Source organism: Hyposmocoma kahamanoa, unplaced genomic scaffold (assembly GCF_003589595.1).
Source record: "Hyposmocoma kahamanoa isolate Upper Pololo Valley unplaced genomic scaffold, ASM358959v1 232, whole genome shotgun sequence".
Lineage (NCBI taxonomy): Eukaryota > Metazoa > Arthropoda > Insecta > Lepidoptera > Cosmopterigidae > Hyposmocoma > Hyposmocoma kahamanoa.
In genome coordinates, this window is record NW_020653750.1 from 4937271 (window position 1) to 4956845 (window position 19575).

Consider the following 19575-nt stretch of genomic DNA (forward strand, 5'->3'; position numbering starts at 1 on the left):
ATGTGACTAATATATAAAAAGTCATGGCTCCGACAATTAGCATTTTTTTTTTCATAAAGCGCATACACACGTACACACAATACATTTCCATGTCACATTAATATTAGTACGTATATACGATATTATCATAGCGTATGACTGTTCTATCTCATTACTGTAAGAGTTAGTTGAAAGTTGAGAGTACACGGCGCCAAATTTTGGAGAACCTTAGGAAAGTTTGAATCACTGCAAGAACGCCCAAGAGACTTCAAATGGGTACATTAAGCGACTGCACGCAAATTCAGACGATTGCCTTGAATGTTCCATTTCCGCTGACTTTCTATTGTGAGCTTTAGCATGGTGTCCAAAGTGTATAAAGATAACATTAGGAGAGTTGAATAAGATGTAATGCTAGATAATAACGATTTATTGCGTCACGTAGTACGGCACAGTTTACACATAAAATTATCCGTTAGGCGAAGATTTTTCTATAGCGATGGTAAGGATGTTCTTCAGGACACCCTTTGTTGTTTACACATTTGCCAGTATATGCCATTTTGCTGAAGTAACTCATAATGTGTTCCGTGCTCCACAATCCGCCCTGAAAAGGTTTTTTTTATAATATCAAGTGACGGGACGAACAAGTCGAGCGCCTGATGGTAAGCAACACGTCTGTCCATAACACTTGCAGTGCCGTTCAGTGCTTTAAATCGCAAAGATCTGAGGGGCACTGCCATTGCGCCCGTCACGTAGAGACATAAGTTTACAAGTGCCATGTGCCTGTAATTTCACCAGCACCCTTGGCCTTCAAAACCGTAACACAGTAATGCTGTTATTACTGCTTGGCGGCAGAAATATGTAAGGTGGCAGTACTTCCCTGGGCGAACTGTTTCACAAAGAGCGCTATTGGTACAAAAGTATGATTAAAATTTGTGCAATTGCTTATTATACAAGTAATAAGATTAACAAGCCCTTGCCCATTACATACCTTTGTCTATAACAAAAATTAAGTCAGCGTCCTTTATTGTAGATAGTCTATGGGCGATAGTAATGCATGTTCTTCCTTGTGCTGCAGTTTCCAGAGCTTCCGTTACGACCTTTTAATAAAAGTCAAATATTTGTTAAAGTATCAGAGAAAATAGGCATAGAGGAGCAAAGTGGATGGTATACTGACCCGTTCGCTATTAGCATCTAATGCAGAAGTGGCTTCATCCAGTAGTAAAAGATGAGGTGAACGGATTAAGGCGCGGGCGATACATACTCGCTGTTTCTGGCCACCTGATAGTTGTGCACCGCTTGAGCCCACGTTTGTCTCGTAGCCCTGTGAAGGACCACTTAAATTTCTAGTAAAATTGTTACTAGCGTGATGGAATGTTTTTCTATTTTAAAGTCAATGGCAGTAAGTATCCTATATAAAATTTGAACGGAACAATTGGTTTTTGTTATAAGGTCAATGATTTATCAAGCATTACCTTAGGCAAAGACACGATGAAGTTGTGAATATTGGCAGCTTCGGCAGCTTGAACTATTTCATTCATAGTAATTTCGCGGGTATTGTCACCATAAGATATATTTTCAGCTAACGTGCGATCAAATAGCACTGGCTGTTGTTGCACTACACCCTGCTGACGTCGTAATCGTGGCAGCGTTAAGCACGTACGAGTATCAAAATCATCTAGTTCCTGCAAATATAGAACAAATGAGAACCATCAACATATTCTATTCTGTTGTATTTAAGGATGATAATCACGATTTTTTTTGTTGCTTAGACAATATTGAATAATAGTTCGTAATAGTATATATAAAACCAAGTCTTACAATTTTACCACTGGCAGGATCGTAGTACCGTTGCATAAGCTGGAGTATAGTAGATTTGCCGCAACCAGAAGATCCGACTAAAGCAACTGTTTTACCAGCTTCTACTTTCAGATCTAATCCTTGGAGAACTGCTACGTGTGGGCGTGTGGGGTAGTTGAATTTTACATCCTTTATACTGAAACTTCCTGTCGCTGTCTAAAATCGACAAGGAAAGCAATTAGACAAACAAGAATACATTATTCAAATGTGTTAACACTCGTCCAATTACAACCACACCAATGTTCTGTCTGCATGTCGTAAGAATATGTGCAATGTATTCGAAAATTAAAAGACCGGGAGATGAAATATTGATCAATTACAGATGGCGTGATGACTTAAGTGAATTGGATGATAAAAATTAGTGCAGACACGTTTGAAAGACAATGATGAGACCGTCTAGATATGGATTGTACATGGTTTATAACTATGCTATGATATTATGAGTACACATACCCAATCCTCTTTGTCTCTCACTCCAGGTTCAGTCTTGACTTTAGGATCTCTGTTAATGAGATGCAAAATACGAGCACCACAAGTCTTAGTGGATCGGTAGTTCGGTGATAACAATAATGACTGGCTTAACATGAATGCTCCATACATTAAAGCTTCATTTACTCTGCAATGTTCAAACATATTTATATTAAAACTGGCTAAGTACCTATAACATAAACGTGTTTAGTGAAATTTCATACGTACAGAAATACAGTTTTGTACTCTAATCCTTCATAAGCTACTAAGGTAGCACCATAGACTGTTGCACTTGTGTAAGTGAAGCCAGGAAAGAAGTTGCCCAAGGACATAACTAATCCGCGCCATCGTGTCTTCTTAGATAGAGCTTTACGAGAGTTTTCAAGGGCATCGTCGAATTTCTTCATGAATACTTTCTCAATACCTTTAAAAGTAAATCATGGTTCCAATATTCGAGTATGGGAAGAAACTTAATTACCTATATAATTAATAACTAAGAGCGGTTACACACGGAGACTTTTAGCAACGATGCAAACGCGATGCAGTCGTTAATCGTCTTCTTTACACACGCACGTGATTTTAAGCAGCGATGCGAACGCGATGCAAGCGCGCGACTGCATCGATACAAACGCGCGATTGCATCGCTACACTTGGGATTTGTAGGCGATTGCATCGATGTAATCGGGTGTTTATATCGATACAGTCGTGCGTTTGCACCGACTACATCGCTACTGCCTCTCGTTTGCATCGCTGGTAAAAGTCGCTGTTAACTCTTAGTTTAAATTTTTGACAGCATGACATTGACTAATAAGGCTTACCTAAACTCTGCACAGTTCTAACACTAACAATGGCTTCTGTAGCTATGGAGGTCGCTGATTCTAAGGCGGTACGTTCGGCGGCTTGAGATTGTTCAGCGGAGACAGATTCCAACCATACACAACCCACTAACTAAGAAAAGAATAACAGATTTATCACATTTTTTTATGCTAAAGAAAGTTATGAACAAAAAGTTACTAACCAATGGTAAGACGGCTAGTCCGACAAGGGTAAGTTTCCAACTGTAGGATATGCTCATAACAAATCCTATGAAAGTTGAGCTAATTCCTTGCAATATTATACCGACGCGCAGCCCAGTGGCACCCTGTATTTCAGCTGCATCGCCACTCAATCGTGCACACATTGCACCCACTGTGTTGGTTGGTTTGTCAAAGTACCCTATCTCCTGCAAAGAATAATTTCTACATTGGTCTTACGTATAGTTTTCTAGACTGCAAATTTCATAATCACGACACTACAAGTTGAGTTACGTGTACAATTACAAAATACAGCTTCAGCTTAAATATGCAATGAGCGATTAAAATCTCCTTTTTAACCTTTATTAAAATAAAACACACCTGTCTCAATAAACTGGAAAAATATTGATATCGTAGCCTTGTGGTCATTTTAAGGCCGGAAGTAGTGAAAGCAAAACTTTGCAAGCACATGGATGCTCCAGCCATTACTGATACTACAATGAACACAACGCCATAAAAATCTCCCAGATATATTATATCATTAGGGTTTGGTAAAGCATATATCTGAAACAAATAAAACCATAGTGCTTGTGTTTAACATTATCTGGGTTGTACAGTCTACAGAGGCAAGACGCATTTATTTCTTCAAACTTTTCAGTATTTGTGAACTGTCTAGGCATTGCAGTACTGCTGTGTAGAGAGTAACAATTCCCGATATCTGTCAAAACTGATACCGGCAAATCCGATGATATTTCGGTACTCAATAAAAAATAGTTGAAACATATTTTAAAATTCATTGCACGGAAAAAATATTTAATTATTATTTTTTTAATTTAGGAGCATAATAAAAATTATTAAAAAATCAATTATTAAAGTAACAATAAAAAAACTGTCAAAGCAAAAAATCAGTCAAGACATAATAAAATAAAAATATGTAATTAAATGTAAATCAATCAAGAACAATAAAAATGTAGCGTACTTATATTATGTAATTACCTTTTTACAACTTTGTTCTTTATACCAATACAATTGCACTATGTAACACGACTTTTGTTTCTGGATTATCAATTATTATTTTTTGTTGTGAAAAACATTTATTTCCGTGCAAAAATTTTGCTTTTGTGGTGAACGACGAAAAGTTGAAATTTACCGTTAAGAAAACTAAAATGTTCGGGTTTCTCTTTATGTAAAGTCAAAAAGTGAACATTATATTTCAATTCAATAGTATATTTCAACCAAAATTTTAAAACTGATGACCAAGAACCTAGAAATGTGTAAACTAAACCACTATACAATATTACATAGGCAACTATGTAAATCCCACTGTGACAGCCACGAAAGCAGTTTTAGGGGTGTAATTACTCTATTCTACATACATGTTGTTCAATTAAATAGAAACCAATACTGTCAAACCAGAAATAGAACCTTTTCAAAAAATTTGTTACATAGTGTTATTATTTAATTTCACTTGAATGTAACACCACACACAGCAAGATTTAGTAACTGAATGTGTCGAATTTAGCCTGGGTTTGCGGAAAATTGTGCCATCAGTATCTGTGCCGAATCATAAAGTAAATTCTGGGCATTCCCTAATAATCGGGAACTCGGACCACTGATTTTGATTTTGTACGAGTATTAACCGTTAATTGAATGTCAATTTTAAAAATAATGACAAGCTTCTCACTATATAAGCATATGCCAGCAAAAATGCAGATTTTGGATAACATGAACCTTGTGCAAAAGCACTAATAGAGCCGATGACCAAATACAGCCATTCAGGTGCGTTTAGTTTTAAAAGTTCTACTTAATTAAATAACAAACTCTGGATTGTTAATATAATTTAAACGTTACCCTGTTGGCATATCGTTGATAGTTCAATACCATCAATACCTATTATTACAAGTTACGATGTTTTGATATTATATTGAAATTTCAATCAATTTGCTGCCATCTAGCGGTTAATTGGTGAACTACGACGAAATGAAGTTATTAATTTAGTTCTCCAAACAAAAAGCGTCCATATTGCACGAATATAAGCTTTTCTTTCGTTTTTTGTAACAAATAAATAAATAAAAAATATTTCGATAAACAGAAAATTAAAAATTTATTAAAATAAGACTTTCCGATGACATAAAATACCACCATGGGCAATATTTTTGGTGCGGCTATCATTTTTGCACTCCAAAACAGTACAACAAGGATTTTTCTAGGATTTTAGAGAATTTGCACGAAAGAATGACACAACCATACCATACAAAGCAAAAATGGCGGACTGAGTTCAGACAGATCTATTTAATTTCACTTGAATGTAACACCACACGCAGCAAGACTTAGTAACTGAATAGGTCGAATTTAGCCTGGGTTTGCGGAAAATTGTGCCATCAGTATCTGTGCCGAATCATAAAGTAAATTCTGGGCATTCCCTAATAATCGGGAACTCGGACCACTGATTTTGATTTTGTACGAGTATTAACCGTTAATTGAATGTCAATTTTAAAAATAATGACAAGCTTCTCACCCCATAAGCATAGGCCAGCAAAAATGCAGATATTGGATAACATGAACCTTGCGCAAAAGCACTAATAGAGCCGATGACCAAATACAGCCATTCAGGTGCGTTTAGTTTTAAAAGTTCCCAATCGTTTAGGGGTTTTATTTCCTGAAAAAAAAAAAAAGCTTTTTGTATTACATATAACACCTACCTACTGGACATATCGCCGCCGACGACGATTTTTGCCGGTGTAAAATCTTTGTTAATTATTTACTATATTTCAATTAAAAACTGAATCAAGACCATTCTTAGCCGAAGAGCATGTATGAAATCACTGACGCATGTTCATGAGACGAAAGACATGTATCAGGATCCTAGCAAATAGAATGCTGTTCTTTGTATACGCCGCGCTCCGATGGAAAACGGGCGTGCGTGTATTCAATATTATTTATGCACAATTGACATGAATTACGTTCCTATTTAAGCCGTGTTTATTTCACGTGATCGTTTTTTTACAAACATTCTATAAGTTTATTATTTCCAATAAAAATACCTGTTAAAGTACAGGTTAAACAATGTTTTTTTAACACTTGAAAAATAGATCCCACGCCCGATTTCCGTCTATTCTCGGTCGAAAAACCTACAGACACCGTCTCAGACAATTTTATTTCTCGGCACACATGTCTAGTAGCTACTAAATCTGGCGTAATCATACAAACCTCTTCGTGCTCTATTAATTTTTCTTTAAGTTCCATGTCAGCTGTAGATTCATGCCGCCGCAAACCAGCTGATACAATAGCTGACGAAATAGAAATTCTCGAATCAGATGAGGCTGTAAATTCATTAAATAGAACTTTGTATTTTGTCATATTTGAAAATTTAAGAGATATTTCCCACTAAGCGGCTAGGTATAGGCTAGGAACTCAAGGACCGGATTTTAAACGCACCCGCCGCGACTGCGGAACAACTGTTTTATTTCAACAACACTGCAGGTTTGTGATTATCACGTAGCCGCCGCGTTTGTAGTATGGACCGCAAACTTGGCGGGAAATGATGGCAAGTCGCGCGATTATGTACGACGACTGTGTCTCGCGCGGTTCTACTGGTACCCCCAGCAAAGAAAAAAAAAACAATTACTATCAGAACCTATGTAGCCAATACTCAACATTCTTAATTTGAAACACTACAAAATCTTGATGTTGAGTGGTTGTAGATTTAAGTTTAAAAAGAAATAACAAATTCTGGATTGTTAATATAATTTAAACGTTACCCTGTTGGCATATCGTTGATAGTTAAATACCATATTATGATATTATATTGAAATTTCAATCAATTTGCTGCCATCTAGCGGTTAATTGGTGAACTACGACGAAATGAAGTTATTAATTTAGTTCTCCAAACAAAAAGCGTCCATATTGCATGAATATAAGCTTTTCTTTCGTTTTTTGTTACAAATAAATAAATAAAAAATATTTCGATAAACAGAAAATTAAAAATTTATTAAAATAAGACTTTCCGATGATATAAAATACCACCATAGGCAATATTTTTGGTGCGGCTATCATTTTTGCACTCCAAAACAGTACAACAAGGATTTTTCTAGGATTTTAGAGAATTTGCACGAAAGAATGACACAACCATACCATATAAAGCAAAAATGGCGGACTGAGTTCAGATAGATCTTTCGAGACCTATGATTGGCTCGCGTTGGACGCTAACTATCCACTTTCACTGTATTTATTGTTCTGTGAGTACCCCGAAGATGCTGCGGCTACTAAATTATAAATACATATCTATGTGCATTTTACGTGAGTCATGGGAACACGATACGAAGTGTTTCAATTACACACGAACGTAAATGTTCAAGTACACGTTCGATCGCGCGCAGCTAGACTGACAGTGTGGATTGTGATGTGCACTATACAGATGACGAGTCGCGCGCGGCTACTCGAATCGCGTGTTCTTTTGCAGTCGCGACGACGACGTCATGGATGAAATAAATTTGGTACACCAGAACTGTGGTATGTTCAAGCAACAGCAACTTTTGTAATCTAATAGTGGCTAAGAGTGTCAGTAATCTTATTTACCTCTTTTGTTACGATTGTATGGAAATTTTTCTGTTGATTTTCTTTTCGAAGGTTCTTGGGGTTCGCGTGTTGTATCTATATTCTTCGCAATCAGTTCTTCGTGACTGTTTTCCTTTATAGATACAGTTTCTGGTTCTTGATCTCTGTTGCCCGTTGTTACAAGTTCATAGTAACGGCCTGAAATAATATGATGGTAAAAAGAAGGTAATTGTTTCAATTAAACAAGCAGATACATAACGGTCAAAGTTGAGGAATACAAGTTTGATTCATATCAGTAAATTATAGGTTAGAAACGTATTAATTAGTTTAATTTTACATCTAAATTGAATTACCTTTAGCATTCATCAGGGCTTCATGTGTCCCTTCTTCTACTACTTTTCCATGATCTATGCAAATAATACGGTGTGCGTTTACAATGGTTGACAGCCTGTAATGATGCGTAAATGCTAGTTGCCGAAATGAAAGTCGTGCCGAAAAATCGACGATATTATGTTAAAGAGCAAATGGAGTCGTTCGTTGCAAGTGGTTCAGAATTGAACGTTTATTGGAAGGTATATGTTCTGAATGAAATACTTCGTACGAGATGCGTACCGTACCACCATCTAATTTTCAAGTATTGGAATAGCTTACCTGTGAGAAACGACTATTGTTGTTCTTCCTATACTAGCTCTGTTTAAGGCAGCTTGAACCGTTCGTTCAGATTGTGAATCCAGAGCTGACGTAGCCTCATCCATTAATAGCAATATTGGATTTCGAAGTAACGCTCGCGCAATAGCGATTCGTTGCTTTTGCCCTCCAGAAAGCGACGTTCCTTGTTCGCCGATCTCGGTGTCATAACCCTATTACAGAAATATTTTGACGATAAGATCAATGTTAAAAAAAAACTGGTTAACAATACGTAAAAGGACATTAACATCGGGCAATTTAGTAATAAATTCGTGAGCATAAGCCATTTCTGCCACTCTTTGGATTTCGTCTCTTGTAGCTTCCGAGTCCGCAATTGATATATTCTCACTGATTGTGCCTTTGAATAACACTGGTTCTTGTCCTACTACTCCTAAAACGAAATAATATAATTCAATTTACCAGCTGATCCTTTGGATGAAACAAAAACTATTATTTGATAGATACATACTAAGTACATTATTATTTTTGAAAGCAACGATAAAAATCTCAAAATTATACCTAATTTAGACCTCAACCATCTTAAGTTCAAAATTTTTGTATCTTCGCCATCAAATGTGACAGATCCTGAGCTAGGATCATACAATCTCTGAATCAGTTGTAGTACTGTAGATTTTCCACATCCCGATGATCCAACTAACGCCACAGACTCTCCTGCCTTTATATAAAGAGAAAATTTGTCCAGCACCTATGGCAGACACAAACAAATTGTCTTTTAGTATTGTTATGTTGTTACATTAACTTTTTATGAAATTATTTTTGATATACCTTAACATCTGGTCGAGAGGGATAACTAAAGGTTACGTCTTTAAATATGATTTCTCCTTGAGATCCTTCTTCCGGAACTTTACCGTCCTCGTTAAGACTGTCAATAGCAGGTTCTTGGTCCATAAGTTTAAAAATACTGGCTGCTGCTCCCCGAGCGAAAGCAAATGCTTCCATATGAGGAACACTCATTGTCATCATATGTATTGAGGAGTATACGCTAAATAGTATCTGAAAAAGTAATTTAATAAAAGATTACTGAATATCATGATGGTGAAACATCCTGACATTCAATAAACTAAATTGTAATACTTTAAATAAATCACTTGCATTTGACGAGTGACTTAGTAACTGGATTTTCCATTCAAGTAGTTTCTTTTATAATAACGCATGTAATTTTTTTTACTTCAATTTAGACTACCTAAGGTTTAGAAAATGACAAAATACTATTCTGAAAATTATTTTGGATTGTTCATTTTAAAATTAATTTAAAAATTATTTTTCTCTTACAGTAATAATGTCTCCAGGTATGTATCTCTTTTCATCCGTGGGCTTAGCAAAATCTTCGACAACGAGTCTGGTGCCGTACATGAGCACAATTGTATTAAGAGAGAAGGTGAGCATACAGTTGAAACCATTTCCCAAACCAGTGCACAGACCGCGTTTACGTCCGAATCTTTCAGCAGGTTCCAACAAATTTCTGTATCTATGAAGGTATGTGATTAGCAGTGGGGAAAGATGAGATATTTGAAATAGGTATCTGCTGTAGGAGATAAGTACGCAGCAAATGCTCTGAAATGTACTACAAAATTGGAGAATAAAGTTCTTTTTATATGTGTAGTATTTAGTATGATCTTGGAAAGCCGTTAACCCAGTCTGGGTTACATCACGTCATGTGTTTTATAACAAATAGATTTGTAAATGCAAAATTGCAGTTGGACATCGGATAAATATAATATTATAAAAATAGCGTTGATAAATATATTTTGCCTACAGTAATCAAATAGGCAAGCGGATAGAATCCTTTGCCATTATACTTAGCACGAAAATTACAATGAAGGCTTTCTTAAGTCGTACAAAAACCTAGGTGCATGGAGTTCTAATGGAAGCTGCGAACTGATCTCAATAGTATTTTGGGGTTAATTTTGTAAATTGAAAGAAATATTGTTATATAAGTAACGATATTTTCATGTACAATATAGTAGAATTTGTCATATGACAATTATCCTTACATTGTAAAACAATTTTATTTGATGATTACAAAACACATTTAGTACCAGTTTCCGAGAAATATATTTTTTGATAAGGAAAGTAATTAGTGTTTGTTTGGTGAATCCAGTTAATATAAAAGGTACTATAAAATACGTGCTCACTATTAGCTTAGTCATTATTACCTCTAAAGCGAGCTAGATATAACTAGTTAGTTCGCTAGTGGTTATGAAATCGACGCTAAAACATTAGAAGATTATTTTTTCTTGAAAACGAACAACGACTACACACGACACGACACTACATACGACTTTTTTTTGCAAGTCTAAGAACAAAATTTGTTAGTTTTGATGTCTAGAATAGCACCTTAATTTTTGACCTCGTGTTTATCGGTACATTATTTTTTGAATACCTTTGTATTTCTTTATCTTCACCACCGAAGGCTACTACTGTTTTAATTGATTTTAATACTTCCTCAGCATGTTGTCCCACTGTATTGTAAGCTTCTGATTCCTTTGCAGACGACCTTGTTTGGTACTGTATTAAAACATATTAATGTTTCATCAATATGGGTGCTACTCTAAAGTTTTATTATAGTACTTTATTACAATTAAGAATCAAACGAACTTACTTAGTGAAGTTTGATTTTAATTATATGAGTATCACGAACGAAGGTGATTACTTGTTTACTTGCAGCAATACGTAGTACGGTGCCGTCCTTGTCACACTATTTAAAGCATTATGAGCTAAAAAAACACGCCAGCTCCCACTATAAACCCGGACCAGTCGATATTACGTTTTTTGGTGTTGTCCGAGTCACACGTCATTGTTACGTCACGTATTCAAAATTTAAAATGAACATTTTACCACCGGCACCATACTGACCATACTACGTACTGCTACAAGTAAACAAGTAATCATCTTCGTGTGGCCTGTGTCTTCGACAGTGACACGAAGTGTAATTGTTTATACATATTTATTATAATTGTTGTGTACACCAATTATAATAAATAAATAGATGACATTTCTCAAAATGCAGACAACATTTGTAGGGCTACGCTAATATGTTCGCTACTAACACGACGACAACACATACTGCCAACCCTTGGGTGTCCCAGTTAGTCAATAATGATTTTAAATATTTCTTAAAGTATGAAAGTGCACTGTTTTAACTTAGAAGGATGTAAATAAGTAGTCAAACTGAGGTTCTGGTACATTTGGCTTGTTAATCTTTCCTCCAACTCAGCTGCGAACCCTGCCTCTTGCTGGGGTGGGATAAGCCCAATGGTGTGGCCCACAGAACTGTCGGCCTATCAATTAAGGATCATGCCATGTTTGCCATGAATTCGTGAAATGCATAGCTTTCACGAATTAGCTTAACTTTTAGCTCTCATTAAGTTCAGGCTCAATGTGTTGTTGTTGCGATGATGTGATGAAAGCTGCTTGCTGTGAGTTGCAACCTTTGTCTTATGTTCGGTATAAGTAGTAAAATAACGGTTTTAAGTTTTATATTTTACGAATATAAATTGAATTATGAAAATGTGGAGATGCGATTATAGTAAATATAATGGTGTAAGGTTACCTCAAGAATATCCTGTTTAAAATCACAATTACTGTTCATGAGGTTTTAAAATATAATTTTAATTGTTTTTTTAATACTCACTTTAGTTAGAGCAATTGTGGCAACAATACTAAAAGGCACCAAAGAGCTACAAGCCAATGAGAGCTCCCAGCCTAAAGGGAAAACTTGAACTAAACAGTAGATGGAACCTCCGATTAAATTGGCTACAACTGATAATTTGTCACCCATTCCATCTTTTAATTTCACCATATCCCTGTTGAACAGACAAATATTAAATAAACGAAACAACGCTAACGAATAAGTATAGCGGTACATTTCGAAAATGTAGGTAAAATCTTGTCTAGCTGTGTGTGAATGAGAAACGAATCAATTCTCCTAAATACTTAGTTTAGGACATACTTAGTCCATTCTGAAAGTTTCTGGGTTCTGATAAGTAAGACCAGATATTATATTTATAAGAGATTTATTGTTTTTCACAGTATATGCTCTCGCTTTTCACATACTTTTGCATTCGTTGGAACCATTGTGAAAAGCAGTAGGACAAGTCTTCCGTAGGAACTTTTTCAATGGCTTCGTGGAACGCATTCACCGCCGCTTCCGGGCTTGTAAATCGTAAACTTCTAAGTTCATCTTTCATTTTTGGAAATAAAAAGAAGTCGCATGGTGCACGGTTTGGGCTGTATGGCGGATAGGTCATCAGCTCTACATTTGAGGCCATCGAGTATATAACCAGAAATAGAGACGAAATAAGGGCCATATATTCCTGGTAACACATAAGCGATACAGCTCTTATAAATATCAATTCTCGTTTGCACTAAAATATAGACAGGGCAACTACTGACCTGTGTGTGCGTCTCCGTATATTCCAAAAAATATTCTGTATTTATTGTAATAAAGATAATATCTCTAATAATGCCGTGCTGTTCTATTCAGTGGTGTGGGAAAAACAGCAAAACATCTAATTACAAAACAAATGGAATCACATTTCATCGGTAATTAAATATGTAATTTTGCAATTTTCGTCCATCATAGCAACGTTCAAGTTAACTGGTCGATTTGAAGTGAAACAGTTGACGACAACCGTCAATTGTTTCGAACTCGAACTAGCCAATCGGAGCGCAGTTGTCACAGTAATGATATAGCAGAAAAGTTTACAAACAAATTAAATGATATTTCGTCTCTATTTCTGGTTATATACTCGATGTTTGAGGCCTTTAAATATTCATTCGTTGCCTTAACAGAATGTGCAGAGGCGTTGTCGTGAAGGACGATATTGCTTCGAGGACGCTCTTTGCGAACTTTTTCAAACACTCTGGGCAAGCAGGTATTTATATACCAATCTACAGTCACTATTCTTTGGTTTTTAAGTACTGTAGGAATGTTCTGATTTGCCGAAGAAAGAAGTAACTATTTTCTTACCAGTACTCCGACTTTCCTTAACTTTCTTAGGCAAATTTTGAAAAGGAAAGACCCATTCTGCGGAGTATCTTTTTCTTTCCGGTTCAAAGTAGTGCATCCAGGTTTCGTCACCTATCACGATATTATATACCACCAATGATTGCCGTCCATCAAACTTTTTTATTATTTTACGGCACCACTCTACACGCAGTCGTTTCTGGTACACCGTTAAATCATGCGGTATCCATCGCATGTAAAATTTCCGAACCTTCAGATGCACATGCACCTGGCTCATTCTAATGCCTAATGCAATACGAATTTGCTGACAAGTAAATTTTTTGTCAGTTTCAATCCGTTGTCGTACGGTATCAATATTAAATTCGGTAACCTCAGTCGCTGACCGACCTTCACGTACATCGTCATGGAGATGCATGGAGATGATCACGTCCACGTCTAAAGTCACAGAACCATGAATAGACAGAGCTACGACATGGGGCTTCATCACCAAATGCCAATTGTAGTCTCTGATAACTCTCTTGTTAACTTAAGTCCCACCGAAAAGCGCAGGAAATCATGGACTGATATTCATTATATTAGCGACTCACAGTTTTCAAAACGACGCTACAATGAAAAAAAAAAATGACAGTCTTATTAAGTAAAAAGTAATCTACGCACAGAGAATTCCTTTTTTCTAATTTTATATTTTTTTTTTAGTTTCTTTCACAAGTGGCTGTTAAATAGGATGATCATGATGATAATGAAATACGTAGAACACCAGATAAATTAAACTTACTCTGACATTTTTGAAGCAAAGTTGAAATCATTTTCTGTGTCGAACCAAGCCATGTCTTGTCGAAGGACAGATTTAAAAAATATCCTTCGAATACGAATAATCTGAAATAATATCAAAGTTTTTGAAAATTTTTAATTTTGCCTTCGAAGACTGAATAATAATAAACTAACTAAATGAAAATAATCGACTGCAGCCTTAAAACTCAAAATTCGTGAAGTGATTAACGAAATAGACCCACCATTTTATCAAAAAGTGTTTAAAAACTTTGATGAAAGAATCGATATCTGTAACTGTGATCGTGGTGGACATTTATCAGATATCATTTTTCATTCATAATTGCCAAACCATACTTTTTTAATTCTATAAAAATTTGAATCATTGTCATCTAAGTTCTGGTTGAAAAACCCCTTACAAATCATGCTGCTACGGTTGTACGGAGTTACCGTGCTTGTCTTATTATATTATGATAGAGAGAAGTAATTTGTCATCCCTGAATGGATCACATAATATCCGAAGACACTTAGATTAACACAGTCAGCTGTGCTCTCAATTATAATACATTCATACCTGTTTTAAGGCGCTCCAATTGACCATAGCAACTGAAGTAACGACTATCAACATGCAGATACTATAGATAGTACAAGTGCCAATAGCTAAAGCTATACCATCTTCAACTAGCGCTTCCATTCTTTCTTCAAACGTGGCGTTTATTCTGAAAAAGATAAGAATTTTATAGCTTCATCATACGTACTAAAATATAATTATACTGTATCTACATAATTATAGTTATCATATCTATACACTGACCTAACATAGCTGCAGACTTGGATCAATATCCGGATTCTTAAGAGACTAAGTCGTACTTTTTTAAAGTGTTTTAAAATAATTTTGTAACAAACATAATGGCATAAAGATGAAAATGTTATTAATAAAATTTTGTGTATAGTTGACGCCACCACCAAAATACGAAAAGATTTTTCGAATTGTCATCTGTAAGAGTTCGTCCAGGGAAGTACTGCCACCTTGCCTATTTCTGACGCGAGGCAGTAATGTCAGCATTTCTGTATTCAGCTTTTGAAGGGTAAGGGTGCTGGTGAAATTACAGGCACATGGGACTTATCGACTTAAGTCTCAGGGTGTCGGGCGCAGTGGCAGTGGCCGTGTCCCAGTGATCTTTGCGAGTTAAAGCTCTGAATGGCACTGCAATTGTAATGGACTTGCGTGTAGCTTATCGATGATTTGTTCGTCACGTCACTTGATATTACAAAAAAATGAAGAGTTTTCTATTTATAGACCCATGGGGAACTAATATACGAATTAAGCTTTTTCTAAATTTGTTTATTCACCATTTTACCTTAGAAAAAAGGAAATTATTATATTTAAATACGGCGGCGCAACCAAAACCTGAACACATGTTCAGGTTTACCTAAACCTGTTCAGGTTCTTGGCGTACACCGCCAAGTGTAGGAAAAAAATAAAACTTACAATCTTCTTCCACCTCCAAAAAACGTGGTCATTGGTAGGTAACTGGATACTTGACCGTTATCAACAGAGCGCTCTACAAAGGTCGTCATCATTTCACCAAATTGCAGCACGGGAACACAACTGCAGCATCCACCGACCGCGCCCAATAAAGCACCTATTATTGTCACGGTTCGCTCCCATGTCGTTGCGTATCGGAACTGATATTGGCAAAAATAAAATAAAATATAGTTTATATTTATATTTTATTATATTATAGTACAAAATCCAGAAGGAATTTGCCACTAGTTGATCTTGATAATTCATATTCATCGGTTTTACAATTAAATTTAAAGTATTCATTTATTGAATCATTCAACCTGAGTAATTTCAAATTTATTTATATATTTATTCCATAATGCAAATTAATTTGTTAATAAAGTTTGTTTCTTAAATTAAGTTATGATAGTTTATTTCACCACAAATCAGCTATAATAAATAATTTTTCTCAAAATGTTGGTCGCAAATTGATTCTCAGCTTGGCGCCCTTTTGGTATTTTGCATATTCTCGTATCCGGACGGCATTGATCTACATAGAGGTATATTTCAATTTTTATCATCATTATCAATCCACATAAATACGTTCCACCACTCGGGGGTCTCACATTAGGCGAGAGTTTAGGCCGTAATCCGTCACGCTGGCCCAAAACGGCTTGGGGACTTCACACGTTTCCGAGGGTTGTGAAACTTCTTCGACGTGCAAGTTTCCTCACCATGTTTTGCTTCAGCTCCACACCAAACATAATCTCCGAAAACTTAGACGTACAAGGCCGGATTTGAACACTCGACCCTCGGCTTGAGAGGTGATAGGTCAAACCATTAGGTTACCACGGCATTTACTACGATTAATTTTGGTCGTATCGCGTTAAGAGGTTAGTTTTACGAGTGTTCTTCATCAAACGAAGTTTGACACTATTTTGGTACAAATCAATCAAACTCAATGACTTTTTGTAAGCTCGATCCTACATTTAAGGTGTCAGTTAAATATGTAATTTAATTCTGATTTTTCAAAATTACGCTGGCTGAAAATCTCGTAAATTTCGCACAAGAAAGTGTTCAAAGTTATGAAATTTATTTAAAACAAGTTACTCTAACTGTGAACCTTAATGAATTAATAAATTGAACCATTATATAAAAAAGTCTTATCTACACTTCTATGTTATCATTTGAATGAACATTCAAGTATGAAATGTAAAAACGAACCCATGGGAACAAGAGGTACAATTTTCATACTGTACGGATTGATACAAGATATCACCAATTGTATCGAACACCCAATACATCTGAACAACCTGACTATCCTCGTAATTGAAGAATATGGTTGATCAATTTTTATATTACATTCTCAATACGTATAGATGTAGTTATCTATAGGTGGATTGTTTCTCTGTTTATTTTACTTTTTAATAGGTGCTGTTATAATTCCGTACACGTAATATGATTTTGACCATTTTTACACCAAATACCTCTTTCCTGCTAATGAGAAACCATAGAAACTAAACAGACTATAATATAAGAAATATTGCAATATGTACTGGCTCTAGAATTAGACTCTACAAACACTAAAGTTAGCAAGCAATAGAGCTCCTTGAGAAAGAGTTCGTCCGCCTTACCTATTTCTGCTGCCATGCAGTAGTAGTAATGGGAGCATTACAGCGCTCTGGTTTTCAAGGGTAAGGGTGAAATTACAGGCACAAGTCCCATGCTTGTCAACTTATGTCTCAGGGTGACGGGCGCAGTGGGAGTGTCCCTCAGATCTTTGAGATTTAAAGCTCTGAGTGGCACTGCAACTGTTTTGGACAGGCGTGTCACTTTCCAACAGGCGCACGAGTTGTTCGTGCCGTCGCTTGGTATCATAAAAAAAAACTAAAACGATAAGTATTATATTTCTGAAAACAGTTCCTATAATCATCAGAATCCATATCTTACGTATCCTTCGACATGACAGTCACGTTTGATCAAGAATCTTTATAATTAAGTAGCCGAAGATTGGCACAGTAATTATTTATTGACCATGGAACTACTTACGATTTGAAAATATGACGGTAGAGGGACCTCGGGTTTACTTCTGCAAAGATAATCAGTTTTAATTAATTGTTGTCAGTTGATGTTTCTCAATGAACAATTTAAAAAAGCATGAACATCTCCCATTAAATTTACATCTAGAGGCTGCAAAAAATGTCAAACCATACAACAGCTGATGACCGTATTCGTGATAACATACCATTACGCAATAAATATGATCGCGAGAAGAATTTTGGAATCATGTACAAAATATATTCGGTCGATCGGAAATTTGTTTGAGGATTATATTTAGTGTATTTTTTTTTCATGAATTCGATCATCAGGTAAAGTATGGTATATTTTTCTAACCGGCTTCGTTTATTTCTTATTTGACACTTAAGATATTAAGGGAGATTGGAAACATTTTCAATCTGTGGATTTCAGTAACGAACATAAAAGTCAATCCTAACTATCCAAACCCAAACTAATACATAAATGCGAACGTATCTCTGTCTGTTATGTTTTCATGCCTAAAACGCTGGACCATTGATTTTGGTATAGAGATAGAAGGTACCTAGGAGAAGGACGTAGGCTTCTTTTTGTCACAAAAATAAACCTTAATGGAATATGGTGAAATAGAGAATGATGTATGGAGAACTAATAAAACTATGAAAATTAGTATAGTACAGTAGGATACGAGAAGTGTTTATTCTGCGCAAACAAAGTCGCCGACACCAGCTACTAACTAATAAATTATAACAATGTTTGTAACAAATTCTTTCTTTGTAGTACAGTTGTGTGTATTTATTCATAAAATAATGTTATAAACACAGAAAATTTTAACTCATTGTCATGTAAATATATTTAAAAAATTACGTCTTGTAAATTGTGTACATAGTTTAATTATAGATAAACTTCAAATCAGTTAAATTAATATTTACATTTTACTTCATTTATAAGTGGGTTTGCTAGAAAAGTATAGTAAAAAGATAACATGTTTTAAACAAGTGAAATAATATATTGAGCCTTAAACACGTGACAAAGAGGTTAGCAACTCTTCTCTTTTGCAAAACAAATACGTCTTATCTGTTCTCTAAAGAAGAAAAAGAAAATCTAGGCAATATGACAAAAATTTAGCTAAAATATGCAAGCATTTAGGTATATTTACATTAATAGTGGTGGCAACATCGAATTAATAATTCATAACAAGAGTATCCCAAAATAATTAAATGCATTTCCCCCGCCGGTTTCAATACAAATTACCTACTCTCTGTATAATAATATTTAAGATATTTTTTGGCCAAAAACAAAATAAATCTCGAACTATCCCCTTTTTACTATTGACAACTACGCTATTCGTGTAAGTAAACCTATAGCATCTCTGTTTTTCAAAAAATAAATGTAGAGTGCTATTCTAACACCCTAAAATAACGCCCAATGTACATTAAAATGTAAATACCATGCTTCAGACTCAAACAAAGATTCAGTTTAGTATGAAAAACATATTTTTTTACATATGTAGCGCAATATTTTAACGTGATATTTTAATTTTATTGAACACTAGGCGTTTACGTGATCATAGGAATAATTTTTCTGGATCAGAATCATTTTACATACGGTTTGTTAACAAAATACGTGACTTCAAGGTTAAATAAATAATTTTTTCGGAATTTATTTTTATTTATTAATTTAGAACTAGTTGCTAAGCAACTGACGTTGTCTTT

The 19575-nt window shown here is 35.3% G+C and overlaps 1 protein-coding gene across 2 annotated transcripts; it reads right to left on the bottom strand.

Moving 5' to 3' along the window:
* Nucleotides 1-449: 449 nt before the first annotated feature.
* Nucleotides 450-17907, bottom strand: LOC113228461 (multidrug resistance protein homolog 49-like). Of its 2 annotated transcripts, none has more exons than XM_026461776.1 (25): nucleotides 17876-17907; nucleotides 15812-16008; nucleotides 14894-15038; nucleotides 14327-14427; nucleotides 12217-12388; nucleotides 10966-11090; nucleotides 9855-10050; nucleotides 9348-9575; nucleotides 9081-9267; nucleotides 8810-8952; nucleotides 8526-8734; nucleotides 8228-8322; nucleotides 7896-8072; nucleotides 6528-6607; nucleotides 5836-5976; nucleotides 3699-3881; nucleotides 3323-3526; nucleotides 3123-3252; nucleotides 2533-2728; nucleotides 2290-2452; nucleotides 1798-1992; nucleotides 1452-1661; nucleotides 1154-1300; nucleotides 968-1076; nucleotides 450-580 (listed from the first exon to the last, which is right to left on the bottom strand). In XM_026461776.1, the coding sequence occupies exons 2-25, from the start codon at nucleotides 15901-15903 to the stop codon at nucleotides 492-494; spliced, it is 3717 nt and encodes a 1238-aa protein (XP_026317561.1). In that variant the 5' UTR covers nucleotides 15904-16008; nucleotides 17876-17907; the 3' UTR covers nucleotides 450-491. The 2 variants fall into 2 exon arrangements, with proteins under 2 accessions (XP_026317561.1, XP_026317560.1); XM_026461775.1 differs by having other exon boundaries at nucleotides 6528-6640.
* Nucleotides 17908-19575: the final 1668 nt, after the last annotated feature.